Source organism: Petaurus breviceps, unplaced genomic scaffold, assembly GCF_028583685.1.
Source record: "Petaurus breviceps papuanus isolate PSGF00001 unplaced genomic scaffold, PetGlider_PUasm1.0 151, whole genome shotgun sequence".
NCBI classification, from domain to species: Eukaryota; Metazoa; Chordata; class Mammalia; order Diprotodontia; family Petauridae; genus Petaurus; species Petaurus breviceps.
This window is the reverse complement of record NW_027185712.1, coordinates 174218-188013: the sequence shown is the minus strand read 5'-3', so window position 1 is coordinate 188013 and position 13796 is coordinate 174218. Positions and strand designations below refer to the sequence as shown.

Here is a 13796-nt window from a genome sequence, read left to right as displayed (position 1 = left end):
AGTTTCCTCATCTGTAAAATGAGTAGGTTTACTCAAGGGTCTCTAAGGGGCCTTCCAGATCTAAATCTATGATCCTATTTTATAGCTCCATCATGTCTGAGGCCTCACAGTCTGTGATTATGAGCCCAGTTTTCTTTCAGTAACCATTATGTTAGGAAGTCTCAGGGTTTCAACCTACTTATCAAATGAATGAGACCTTCTCTTCCCCCCTTTCACCCACAGAAGACATCCTTGCTTTTTCAAAGCTTGGCTCCAATCTACCATCCTAAAGCCCCTGACCAACTTCCTTTCTCAAAACCTTCTTTAAATATTGTTGTGGTGGTTGCTGTTTTTGTGTAGCTAGTCATCTCAACAGAAAGCCAATTAATCAGAACATTTAATTGAGAAGACTTTTTTAGGAGGCCAATCACAGTAAAAACAAGTTAAATCAGGGATTTAATCTTAAAACTAGCTTTTTTAACAAACGGAAAAGGAGAAGGGAAACAGAAAGGTACTGGATGCACGGGAAGAATAATGGTGAAAGGAAGGGAGGTATGACATGGTGAGGTAGAGGGTCACCGTCTCCTCTGGTGCTTGAGATAGAACTGAATACAGAGTATGTATTCAATAAATACTTGTTAAATGATAATAGGCACTAGACAGTCAGAAAGCATTCTCTGAGAACTCAGTGAGTCTATGACTATGTTAGAGTCTGTGTACAAGAATGACCCCAGTCCCTCAAGGAATTTTCAATCCAACAGAATATATGACAGGCATACTTATAATCAATATGTGACAGTGATAACCAAAGTTCACTGAAGGAAAAGGGTTCATGTATTGGGGACAGTGTGAGAAGAACCAGGGTGAACTCCCCAAGGCTGGATCCCTCACCTTCTCACAGTACCAGCCTCTGTTGACGCCTACATTGCCATGGCCAATGGAGACTCGGCTCAGAGGGCTAAGCAAGACAGCCAGCTCAATGTTGAAGATGTCCGTCCGATTTCTGTCAAATACTCCTCCTTCCAGGAAGATTTTCCCACTGTTCTTATTTCCTCTGGCTCCATACATGACAAGGAAAATCTTGGACTTGGTCCCAGCCCCCCGGACATCCCCTGTTATGACTGTAACGATGTACGAGATAGCTGGTGGTATCAAAACAGAAGCAGCAAGAGAAGGGAAGTTAATTAAGCTACCCCTGAAGTTTCCCTCATGGCTCCAACTGCCCTCTCTCCACCACATTCTCTATCTCCCCTTCTCCTCTCCTAGCTTCCTTGTTCCTTTTATGTCATTTTTAGTTCATGTCTTCATGTTGGCCACATCTTCGACCCTAGCATCAGGTCTGTCCAATATGGTTAAGTTAAAAAAAACACACACACACATTAGTTTTTCATCCTCAGACCTCACTTATGACAGGTTACCTCCCTCTGCCTACCTTCCATCTTCATGTTCCATATTTGTTTTCTTTATCTGATTTACTAACCGATCCCTAGCATCTCCCTGCCTGTGACATCAGAAATGGGAAACCATACTGATAGACCTAAGTGTGAATTTGCCTCCTCCCTGCAAAATTCCTGGTTCTTATCTGCCTGGACCAGATATCCTGGTGTAGAGGCATATAGGAGGCATGGTGAAGAATTGTCAAATCTCCAAAAGGCCGAGTTCGATGGCAGGCTCTCCAGCTGACCATCAGCAGGGCCTTTTGTCCTCCTGACTTAGATTAAACACCATTCCACCCAAGTTTTGATGGCTTCCCTGGTTTTATCCCTGCTCCTGGTGTCCCTAAGTCTTGGTTCATCCCCTGTGATAGTAATGGCAATTAAAGATTCCCCTGTATTGGCTTGGTTTTCAAATTGATTGTGTTAAAACCCAGAGTTTGTTAATCCCACCTGTGGGATGGGCTTGTTAATGTGAAAAGAAAGTCCTGAACTGGGAGGAGCTGGTGATGTAGATTTGGAGAGACACTAGAGAGAGGCGGAAGATCTTTTTGGAAGCAGCACCTCGTGGAGAGAGAGAGACTAAGAGAATTGCTGGTGGCCGCTTTGAATTGCCCTGGACTTTTGAGACCTGCCCCCCTGAGCTGCCAAGGACTGAGGAGACATGGCTGTTTTGCTGTTATTTTGTCTGTCTGTTTTGATGTTATTTTGCCAGATTTGTCCACTGGTGAAAGACTGTCCTGTTGAAGAAGTCCTGGAACCTGGCATTTGGTTAAGAAGCCCTGAGACTGTCCTGCAGACAGAGAGTGAATACTGTCCACTGATGAGGGACAGTACTGTTGTTGCAGGGGTCTGGAGACTGTCCTGCAGACAGAGTGAATACTGTCCACTGGTGAAGGACAGTGCTGTTGTTGCAGGGGTCTGGGAACCTTTCTGTTGGTTCGGAAGCCCTGAAGAAGGATTTTCTTGTTGTATGTTTACAGAAATCCTGGGAGAGGGCTTTGCTAATGTGTTCAGGGGTTCTAGGACTGTTCTACAGACAGAGGATAAATTCATGAAGGGACTGGCAATGTATCTTATGGCCTTGCTAAGCCTTGTCTCCCCAGGAACTAAGATTGCTGAGAACTTGCCTCATGTCAAGATGAAGAAAAGACCTCCATTTGGGTATTAAGTGCTGTGTTTAAACTTGATGTAACTCTGGGGTAGATTCAATTGTGATCCTAGGGGTGGGGAACTTTTGACCTTATTGTGCTCTGTGATTGACAAATGAAGGTACTTTACCTATGTTTGGAAAATAATCTCCATTTGAGAAGAGGGGTTTTGTGGTGGACCAAATGAAGGTATAGCCTAGGGGTGGAGTAGTATTTAGAACAGGGACTTTGTAATTGATTGAATGATTGGAAAGTCCTGGGGTGGGGTAGTCCTTGGAGATTATTTAATCACACTTAGTAAATGCTGTATTTTGAATGATGTCATGTTTTGATCTTCTCTGTTCTTGGTTTGTCACTGAATAAAATAGAGAGCACCTATGCTGGTATTTTGAACCTGGGAAGTTGCCTTTCCTTGGCATTACATTACATCCCCTGACTGCATCAAAACACCTCATAATTAAGGTCTACTGCTTTTTACCATATTAACCTATCTTATTGTTTTGGGAAACTTCCTTTGCATACCGAAGTTGCTGGAATGAGCTGGGATGTTTCCCTCCCCCCATAGCCACCTCTTCTGCTTGCCTCATGGTGTCTCCACATTCATTATTTCTCCTATCCAAACCATCCTCATACCACTCCCAGACTAACGTGCCCTATACATAGATCTACCTATTCAAAACCCTTTGATGCTTCTTTATTGCCCTGGCAACAAAGTTCAGACTCCTTACCTTACCATTCAAGGCCCTCTGTGATCTGATCCACCCTTCCTCTCCACTTTTATTTCATATAACTCTTCTCCACATATTCTGTGCTCCTACTAAATTGGATCATTCATTATTTTCATGCATATCCTAGAGTTTCTGACTTCTGTTCACATTGTTACTTATTCCTGAAACCCTCTCCTTCCTGCTTCCACCTGCTGAATTCCTATTCAGTCATTAAAGCTCAATGCCAGTGCCACCTCCTCCATGAAGTCCTCCTCTCCTGACCACCTCCCATTGGCAATGACTTTTCACCCCAGACCTCACAGATCACTTTGTTCAGACTTCTCTAATAAAAATTATCATCTAAGATTTGTCATCATGTGAAAGGCAGCATAGAGAGTAGGGATCCAACTTCAGAACCATGAAGACACAGAATCAAGTCTCACATCTAGTTATTTACATGTTATTTCCCCCCAGTAGATCATGAGATCCTTAGAGGAGGGGTTGTTTTTAACCTTTCTTGATGTTCCCAACATTTATTGCAGGAATATGCTATTGTTCAGTCATTTCAATTTTGTCTGACTCTTTGTGACCCCATTTGTTTTCCTGTCAAAGATACTGGCATGGTTTGCCATTTCCTTCTCCAGATCATTTTACAGATGAGGAAACTGAGGAAAACAGGGTTAAATGACTTGCCCAGGGTCACACAGCCAGCCAGGCTTTCCTGATTTTAAGCCTAGCACTCTAGCCACTGCTCCACCTAGCTGCCCAAACATATTCAGCTGCCTGGAATGTAGTAAGCCCTTAACAAATTTTTTTTTTATTTGATTTGATTGATCTGACACATACTGGCAGTATGACCCTGAGCAGTGCTCTAGGCAACTGTCTAAAGCTATATGTCACAGAGAAAATGTCAGCCTGTATTGTTACAGAGAGTTTTCTGGACCAGTGAAATCCAAGGTCCAGTTCCTGTTGCTGTTTGGTCTCTTGTATGAATCATATCCTTCTATTAAACTTTGTGTTCCAGAAAGGCAGAATTGATGTGTCTTTTTCATATATTTTTGTCTAACCCAACACCTAGTCCAGTGATCTATACACAGTAACCACTTAATAAATGCTAATTGATTTAAATTGATGAGAGAAATTATTAATAATAACCAATGATTTGAAGAGGTTCAGATTTCCCCCTTTTTTCTCTCCTTATTTCAAAATCTCAGGCTCTGAGCTAAATTTCTCTTCTATCTGACCCCACCCAACCTGATAAGGAATCTCTAGGCTAGTCTAAGGTAAATTTCATTCAGTCAAGCTTGGGTGGAGACAGACCCTTTTGTCTAAATTGTCCAAGGCTGGGGGTGGTCTGGGTATAAAGCTAGTCTCTGTCCAAGGGTGAGGGGATGTCACTCTTAGCCTCTCATTGTAAAATTTATTTTCTCATTAATTTTTAACCAATAAGAGTTGATTGAACACCTGTTCTTCCAAGGGCGTATAAAACGTGAGCCCACAGCCATTAGTCACCTCTGGTCTAAGAGAGACAGCCAAATGACTGCCATTTTATTAATAAACATGCTGGCCTCATTAACAAAATCATTAAATTACCCAGAAATTATGTCTCTCAAACTTTTTAAAATGCCACATTGAATCGATTTGCCTTGTCCTTCCTCATTGGGTCTCTGTTGTCCTCTCAGATACCCCACTCTCTTTATATTTCATTTTTCTCTACTAAAACACTGAGGGGAAAAATACAGTAGGAAACACAGGTCAAAAGAAAAATTAATTTAAAAAAGTTTTTAAGTTCCTACTAAGTTATAGAGATTCATAGTTCATGCAGGACAATATCTTTCCCCTCAGCTTTTATATGCTTAAGAGCCAAAAAGGAAAAGGGCTACCATTTTTCAAAACTGGGAAGTAAAGTCTAGCTCTTGTGCCCCAGGTTTCCTCCTTCACCCACAGGGATGAAAATGAGCTTGTTCATGTATCATGGAAAAGTGAGTAGTTCTGGCAGGTCATTTTGGGAAGCCTAGCCAATATGTATTATATATTCCTGTGATATAGTCCTTGCAATGTCACATTCAAGGCCACCAGATTTCTATCCAAAGCTTCCATTCAAACAATTTCTTGGAAATATATTTATGCATTGTGACCAAAATCACTGGATTAGTGATTTAGGACTGGGAGGTACCATAGAGGTCACCCAGTCCAACCTGACTATTTTATAGATGAGGAAAATGAGATTCTGAGAGGTTAATTGATTTGTCTAAAGTCACACAAGTTATTCAGCGGCTCAGTCAGGATTAGAATCCAGAACCTCTGACTCCAGCACCACGGTTCTTTCTACTGCACCATGATGATTCCTTCCACCAATGTGATTTCCTCCTCAAAAAAATATCTTTTGTGGACAGAAAACTCACATCAATATCTTGGAATGACTTGAATTTCCAAGGCAGTTTCTCAGCTGGCCACCTCTCCTTCATCAATTTTCAAGTTGTGGATTGAATCACACAATTTGATCAGCTCCCAGTGGAGGTGGCATGGGATAATCTGGGATCTGTATTGACAGATGGCTCAGGGTATTAACATTTCATATTGCTCTCCAAGGCATGTTGGCAGGCTCAGAATAATAACTGGCAGTCACGCAGCACTCTAAGGTTTAGGTAGCAAGCCTTTTACCTCCGTTACCTCATTTGAGGCTCACAGCAATTCTGTGAGGGAGGCAGTGCAAAACCTACTTCTTTTATTTTACAGATGAAGAGACTGAGGGTCAGAGAGGTTAATAGATTTGTTCTAGGTCCCAAAGTCAGTAAGTAGAAGACCTGAGATTTGAGCCCAGGATCTCAGATCCCAAGTCTAGCCTTCTTTCCACTCTAGCATAACTCCTGAAGAATAAGCCCTGAGTAAAACACTTCAGGATTGTAAATGTGGCTATGTGTTTGCAGATGCGGACATAGGCTCATAAAAAGGTGCCCACGGGAGGTTTGTGATCTGTACCCATTGTAAAAACGAAACCTCCAAAGTCATAAATACAGCAGAGGAAACTTCTTGGTTTCTTTGCTGTTGTAGAGGGCCTCATTGTTGATTTATATGTTGTTTCTTTCTAGACTCAATTCCATTCAGTTCAATTCAACAAACATTTATAAAGTGCCTACTGTGTGTAAGCTATTAGATCACAGCTCTAGAGCAAAAGTCCTTAACTGGGAAGTTGGGTTTAAAATATATATATATGATTATTTTAAAATAATGTTTTCTTTGTAATCCTACACATTTTATTTTGTGCATTTAAAAATGTCATTCTGAGGAGTCCCAAATCTTAACCAGACTGCCAAAAAGTCCAGCACACAGAAAAATGTTAAGAACCCCTACTCTAGAGGTTGTCTAGGCCAACCCCCTTGTTTTTCAGATGAGGAGACCGAGGCCTAAAGAGGTAAAATGACTTGGCCAAGGTCACTCTGGTGCTAAGTGGGAGAACCAGGATTTGGAGACAGGTGCTCTAACTTTCAAGTTCACTGCTCTTTCAATTGCTTCTGTGCTTGATGTTAAAGACAACACTGTCCTTGAGAGATAGTGGTCAGTGACTTCAAGGTAATATGGCCAAGCACACCTTCCACACCATAAAGTGAATCAGAGGCAAATACAGAACAGTTGTATTCTTCATAATGTCTTGGCAAAAGTTCAGCTGTCAATAACTGCTTTAATATTCCAAGGAGTCATCATCTGCTAGTAAGGTTTCCCCAGCCCTCAAAAAACTTTCCCTTCTCTTACCCCATCCCATTTGTCTTTCACTGTTAAAACTCTAGCTTACTTAGTTATCTCCCATCTCTTTCATCATTCTCACTTCCATACATCTTGCAAAAACTGTCTATATCTGATGAACATCCTTTCCCAAGAAGTAATGGGTTGCCTTAAGAAAAGCCACATTTTGCAGAAGGGGAGCATGGTAGAACTTTCCAAATGCCAAGATAGTGAATGCAAGTCCTTTGTTTGTTGTTAGAGCCAGGGTTACACAGCCTGAAAGGACCTTAGACAGCAGAATAAGCCCGCATCAGCAGTGGAAGTGATATAGAAGTCTAAAAACATCGCATCAGAAGTCCCAATCTCATATTCCTCTTTTTTCACATGGATACCTGATGCATTCAAACCAGGGAGGACTTTCCAAAGATTTTCTATATGTTTATACTCTCGATATCACAATTAGGATATCATCAAAATATATTACCATCTCCAGAATCCAAGAAAGCAGAACCTATTGGAAAATGACAAGAATAACAGAAATTCCAAAAGGAAGATGCTGAACAAAGAATGACCCCTTGATAATAACTGATTGATTGCTTAGGTGATGCAATAGTGTCATCCATGATCATTCATTGATCATTTTTGGACAAGGTCAAGTTTTGCAAAGGCTTTTCTATCCCTAGCCAAAAGAGTATATAACTGATCGGACTTAGGCCCTGGATATGATGCTTTTATTTCCCAGAAACTTCAAATAAAAAAAAAGATGGCACATAGGCTTCCATTCTAGCACAGTTGATGTAGCCCACTAAATAGAACATCTTGCCCACTAAAGAAGGACATCTTGCTAATTAGATGCTCATAATTTTCATAAATGGATTGCTGCAATGACAAAATCCAGATGCAAGGACCCTGGCTCCCCCGTGTAAGCCCCAAGAAATGGGTTTCTGACCCCAGAATCACAGAATCGATTGTCTTTCCAATTACCAGAGCCTAAGATGGGCACATCACTGAGGGAGAACACCCAGGCTATGGATGCCTCCTCTTTAATCCTCAGAAAGGGAAAGGAAATTGATAACTTCCCTGGTGAGCTAGTACTAATGTTCTAATTAGGAGACTAAGGGGTCGGGTGAGGCCTTCTCTTGATGAAAGAGAAATGGAAGAGAAATAGTAAAGGTAAACCCTGGCAGTTAGTGTTTTTCAATGTCCAAGCACTGCTGGAGGAGAAAGACAAGGAGCTGGGCTGAGCAGGCTGCAAGCCAAATCCGCAGCATGCAAAACCTGCAATGCAATTTAATCGAATTGCTTTCCTTAAGGGAATATACATTTTGATTGGCAGGGGAGAGGTGATTTTGGAGCTGTGAGAGGCAGGGCAGGTCTGAGGGGAATGTTTGGAGTTTGGGATAATCAGAGGACAGTGAGATTCGTGAAAGTCAGGGAGAGAACTGAGTTAGGATATAGGAGAGGTGCAGAAAGCAAAGAGGTCAAACAGGAACCCTTCTCATTAAACTTTGCCTCATGCCGTGCCTCCTAGAAGCCAAGGCATCCTCCATTTTAGAAAGCAGGAAACTGTGTCTTAATTACTTTCACATCTTCCCCAAATACTGGCACAGTCTTTACACATGGAAGGCAACTGATAAATGTTTGTTAAATAAATGAACTAACCACCACTGGATGTTGTCAAAGGAGCTGAATTCAGGTCTAGCTGTTACCTATATGATCTTGGACTTTAATTCACCTAGGGCTCAGTTTTATTATTTGTAAAATTGGATGGAGTGGGCTGACTTGATGGTCTTCAGGGTGTCTTCAAGCTCTAGAACCCTATGAGTCTTTTCATGAGTCCTCTCCCACTCTACCCTACCCCTTCTAGGAGAACTGAGGTGAATAACAGAGGCAGGGCACTCAGAATGAGCAAGGTGATGTGGACAATGTCCACTTCTGTGCTACAAGCAGAAGGAAGGGCAGGACACCTCAAAAGAATATCTATATCTTGTTACAGCTGTAGTGATTGTCAGCCAATCAATCAACGTTTATGAAGCACCTACTAGTGCCAATCATTGTGCTAAGCTGGGGATACAAAAAGAGGCAAAAGACAGTCCCTCCCCTCAAGGAGCTCACAGTCTAACAAATGGTGAGACAACAAATAAACAAACATAAACTATAGACGTGATACATAGGAAATAATTAGCAGAGGAAAGGCACTAGAATTAAGAGGGGTGGGGAAAGGTTTTCTGTAGAAGACAGGTTTTTAGGTAAGACTTAAAGGAAGCCAGGGAGGTCAGCAAGTAGAGAGGCGAGAGAAAACTCCCTCCACTCTTTCTTTTCTTCTTCAATCTTCCTCCCTCCTTCTCTTCACAATCTGATTCCATTCTACCCATCTGGACTTATTACACGTTAATCCCCACCCCCAGTCCAACCACATTTGTCCTCCTTGCTGTTTCTCATACCTGACACCACATTCCCCATCTTTGTGCCTTTGTCCTTCATTCCTAGATGGATTTACTCCCTCACATCCTCCATTATGACTCTCTCACATTCTCTTCCTTCCCCCTCATCAAATGGAGAGTTCTCAAGCCGAACAAGTTTCCAATTAGGAATGGCCCCAGGCCTACACAGACCTGGCTGAGCCACAATGGAGAGGGTGGCCACCCACAGACAGTGCTGAATTAAGCCAAACCCACCTCAAAAACCTACTAAAAATAAATGAAATGGTCACTACTTCAGCTCCATCTCGGCTGGGGAAAGAATAACATGACCTCTTCACATTCCACAGTATACTTAAGTATTCAAATTGCATATGTTTATTCCACTTTGTATAATGGAAAGAATGCTAAATTAGAACTCAAAAGACCCGAGTTCAAGCCTTGACTCTGTCACTATTATTTGTGGGACCTTGGGCAAGTCATGTCAATTGTCTGGCCTCAGTTTCCTCATTTGTAAATGGAAGAAGTTGAATTAGATGACTTTCAGGTCCCTTCAGCTCTAGATCTTTCACTCCAATAGCCCTGGGAGATAGGTACACTAGGGACTGACCATCCCCTTTTTACAGATGAAAAAGGGAGCCGAAGCAGATTGTCTAAGGTCACATACCAAGTAAATGATAGAGCCAGGATGAGAATCCAAGCCTCTGGACTCAGCCCAGGGTCCATTCCCCTATACTTCACTCCTTCTAACCATTTGCTGGGGAAAGTAACAATTTAAATAGGCAGTAAGATGTAAAAGAATGTTGGTATCATAAACAATACATCCACAATTAATTAAATAAGAAGGAAGTTTGGACTGTTTGGGGCTCTTCCCCAATCTTTGAGTGACTTTTTATAGTCATGGTGCCATTACCAGAGCTTGAGACCTGGGCCTATGAGATCATCAAGCTGGTCCTGCGGAGCTGTCCAGATAGGTCTATTTTGACACATGCTTCACATGTAATGAAAGAATCAAGCTATTCAAACACTTGGCACAGTCTGATAAATGTTTTGTCTTTCAGCAAGTTCTCATACACAAGTACTTCCCTTGTTTGATGATTATCAGGAGACAGTGGCTATGGAGCAGGGATTCTGGTTCTACCCTAACAGTGATCCTCTTTCCCCAATCTTCCTTTACCTGTGGTTATGGCACCTCCCACCAGAATATCTCGTTGGATTTTTCCATCATCCTCATCTAGGGCTAGCCATCGATCAAGTGGGAAATCATATTTTCTTTTGTTCCCAATGTCTTCGATGATAATCTGGAAGATGGGGGAGAATGGAAGGAAGAAGAAAATATAGTCAACTCCCAATTATCTACTCTTCAAATGACTGCATTTTTGGATCATCTGTGGTGAAGGTTTAAGACTTCCAGTCAGGTTTCCCCCTTGATGTATTTGACCTGCCTCTTTCTGCTCTGTGCTCTGGAAGTACAAACTAATTTTATTGTTAACCTAAGCAAAGCATAATTATAACGGTAATTCTAGTACTAAAATATGTATCTCCTGCTATGCATTACAAAGCCAAATGTGAATGATTTTTAATTATCTGTTGTTTCTATTATCTAAACCATTGCTCCTCTCCATAATCAAGAATTTAATGTGTGAGGAATTTGGTTTGACATTTTCCATGAAACTTGAGTTTAAGAAATTGGAACTGAGATTTTAAAATTCTGCCATGTATATTCTTTAACTTGCTTTCTGCTTAATTATTTAGCCAGTCAATAAACACTTAATACCTCTGATTTGCAGCACACTGCTATTATGTGCTGGGAAAGATTAAAAAAATTAGGTAAGACACAGCCTTTACCCACCTGAAGTTTACAGCCTAGTTGAGGGGTAAGAAGATACCTACAAAGATAACTATAGTATGAAATATTTACACATCAAATACATTCAAGAACTACAAAATAAAGAATGGAGGGAAAAGCATCATCTTAAGGAATCACAGATTTAGAGATGAAAGACACCTTATAGGTCAACTAGTCCAATCTCCCATTTTACATTTATGGCAACTGAGGCTAAATGGTTAACTACCTCCCCAAGGGCTCACAGGTAGTAAGTAGCTGAGTTAAGATTTGAACCCAGGTCCCTGACTTTAAATCCTATATTCTCTTGTGTCATGTCATGTTTCCTAGAAGAGATGGCATTTGCATTGGCTTATAAAGGAGGAGTGGGAATTCAACAGGAAATGAGGGGTGGGATGATATAGCAGGCACAGGAAACAGTTCCACCAATCAAGTGGAGCTAGCAGAGTTCATGGGTGTTTAGGATGGGGGGAGGGGGAAGAGAATAGTTCTATTTATCTGGAGCCTATAATGGGTAGAGGGGAGTAATTGGGGCAAAACATGGGCTGCTGCAGACTCAAAATAGACTGGACCCCTAGAATTTAGTGACACGATCAAAACATGTCACCTTCTGAAATTAAAGATGACAAGGGTTCACCTAAGTAGATGAGATTTGACCATCTGTGGAAATCTTCCCAGAAATAAGCTACACTGAGAAATGATCTGTGAAGGTACTAAAGGGACTTCTCCTTTCCTTGTGAGAAAGACATTAACTCTAAGATGTAATTGATGCAAGATAAGACATAATAGATTAATTGTAAGATGTCCTTTCTCAGGTTATGTGGCAATGACCGAAGTATTCGGTGACAGAAAAGGAGCGCTGAAAAAAGAGTCATATGGTAGCATTCGTGAATGTGTCTCTGGCACTGCCCAAGGAAGAGGCTGCTCTGTTTCTAGATCAGTCCCACTTCATTAGACAGAAATATCCCTACAGTAGAGAAGGGCAATTCATCAAGCTGTATAAATATATACATATATATATATATATATATATATATATATATATATATATATCACCAAGTCACGGAAACTCAGAGTGGGAAGGGAGCTCAGAGTGGCCAATCCACTCCCTGAGGAGAATCCCCTCGTCTGACATCCCTGACAAGTGGTCATCCAGTCATGGCTCAGACCCTGGGGAAGAGCCCATTCTATTTTGGTAAAGATTTGTTAGGAAATTGTGGTGTGTTTTTTTTTTCCTGACATCAAGGCTAATTTTTCCACTTTCCAACTTCTATCTGTTGCTCCTCCTTTTGCCCTCTGTGATCAAGCAGAATAAGTTATTAAGACATAGACTCATAAATTTAGAGCTAAAAGAGATCTAGAAGGTCATTGAATCCATCCACTTCCCATTTTACAGATGAAGGAATGGAAACACAGATGGTTATGTCACCTGTACAGGGTCACACAGCTAGTAATCATCAGAAGCAGTATTGGAACACAAGATTTCCTGACTTTAGGTCCAGTGCCCTATCTACTGCATTATATTACCTCAAGTTCAAAACTGCTCCCACTTGCAACTCTTCAAATACTTGAAAACAGCTCTCATGGTTCCCATTCTCCTCCCCCACCCCACCCCACCAGGATTGCTTTCTTCAGGCTCGATATCCCCATTTCAGAGGTTCATAGATTTAAAGCTAGCAGGAACCAACATTGAAGGTCATCTCATTCAAACTCCTTATTTTATAGATGAGGAAACTGAGGCTCATAGAGATGAAATTACCTGTCCAAGGTCACCAGGTAGGATGTAGCAAAGCCAGGATTTGAACCTATGTCCTTCAACCAGTGTTCATATGGCAGAATCCTGAGGTTCATTATCATCCTTATTGCCTTCCTCTGGATACTGTCTCACTAGTGTCCTTTCTAAAATGTAGTACCTCAAACTGGATGCAATCCTCCAGAGGTGATTTGTCCAGGCAGAGTAGCACTATTGACTACTTCTAAACTCTGTTATTGCTGATTAAAGACTATATTAATATTTTTGGTTACCAGCTCATACTACTGACATAATGAATTCCCAAAATCCCTCAGATTTTTTTCAGCCAAACCGATACCCACCCACACCTGTGCCATCTTTATACACGGGAAATTGATTTTTGCTTAAAAGGAATATCCCCTAAAATATTCATTTCCCTTTGCTCTAATTCTGGAGTCACCAAACAACTTTCTGATCTATAATTTAATCCCCTGAGTAGATCTGCCCACTAGGGTGACCCTGTCCAGATAAAGAATTTTTAAGGCAGATATATCTGCAGTAGCAAATTAGTTTCTGTATGTTTGATTAGTGAATCAGTCCACTGGAGCCTGCTTGTCACCAAAGAAATGATTAAATTAAGTTTTTGAACTCACAAAGCTACTAGCCACAGCCCAGATCCACAGTGGCTCCTGCCAGCTGCAGGCACCCTGTGAAATGAGGTCAAGCCTGAGACAGGTGGCCTCTCTCATCCCATCTAAACTCCAACAAGGAGGAACTACTTTTTGTTTTCCCAAAATTAGAGATC

The 13796-nt window shown here is 41.4% G+C and overlaps 1 protein-coding gene across 3 annotated transcripts in view; it reads right to left on the bottom strand.

The window, feature by feature from the left end:
• Positions 1-13796, bottom strand: part of LOXHD1 (lipoxygenase homology PLAT domains 1) — a 267332-nt gene that overhangs the window by 171291 nt on the left and 82245 nt on the right. For all 3 annotated transcript variants that reach the window (XM_069077562.1, XM_069077570.1, XM_069077574.1), the window contains exons 7-8: positions 10591-10714; positions 871-1121 (exon numbers count right to left, since the gene is read on the bottom strand). In XM_069077562.1, coding sequence (XP_068933663.1) covers positions 871-1121; positions 10591-10714 — 375 coding nt within the window. The remainder of the gene's footprint in view (positions 1-870; positions 1122-10590; positions 10715-13796) is intronic.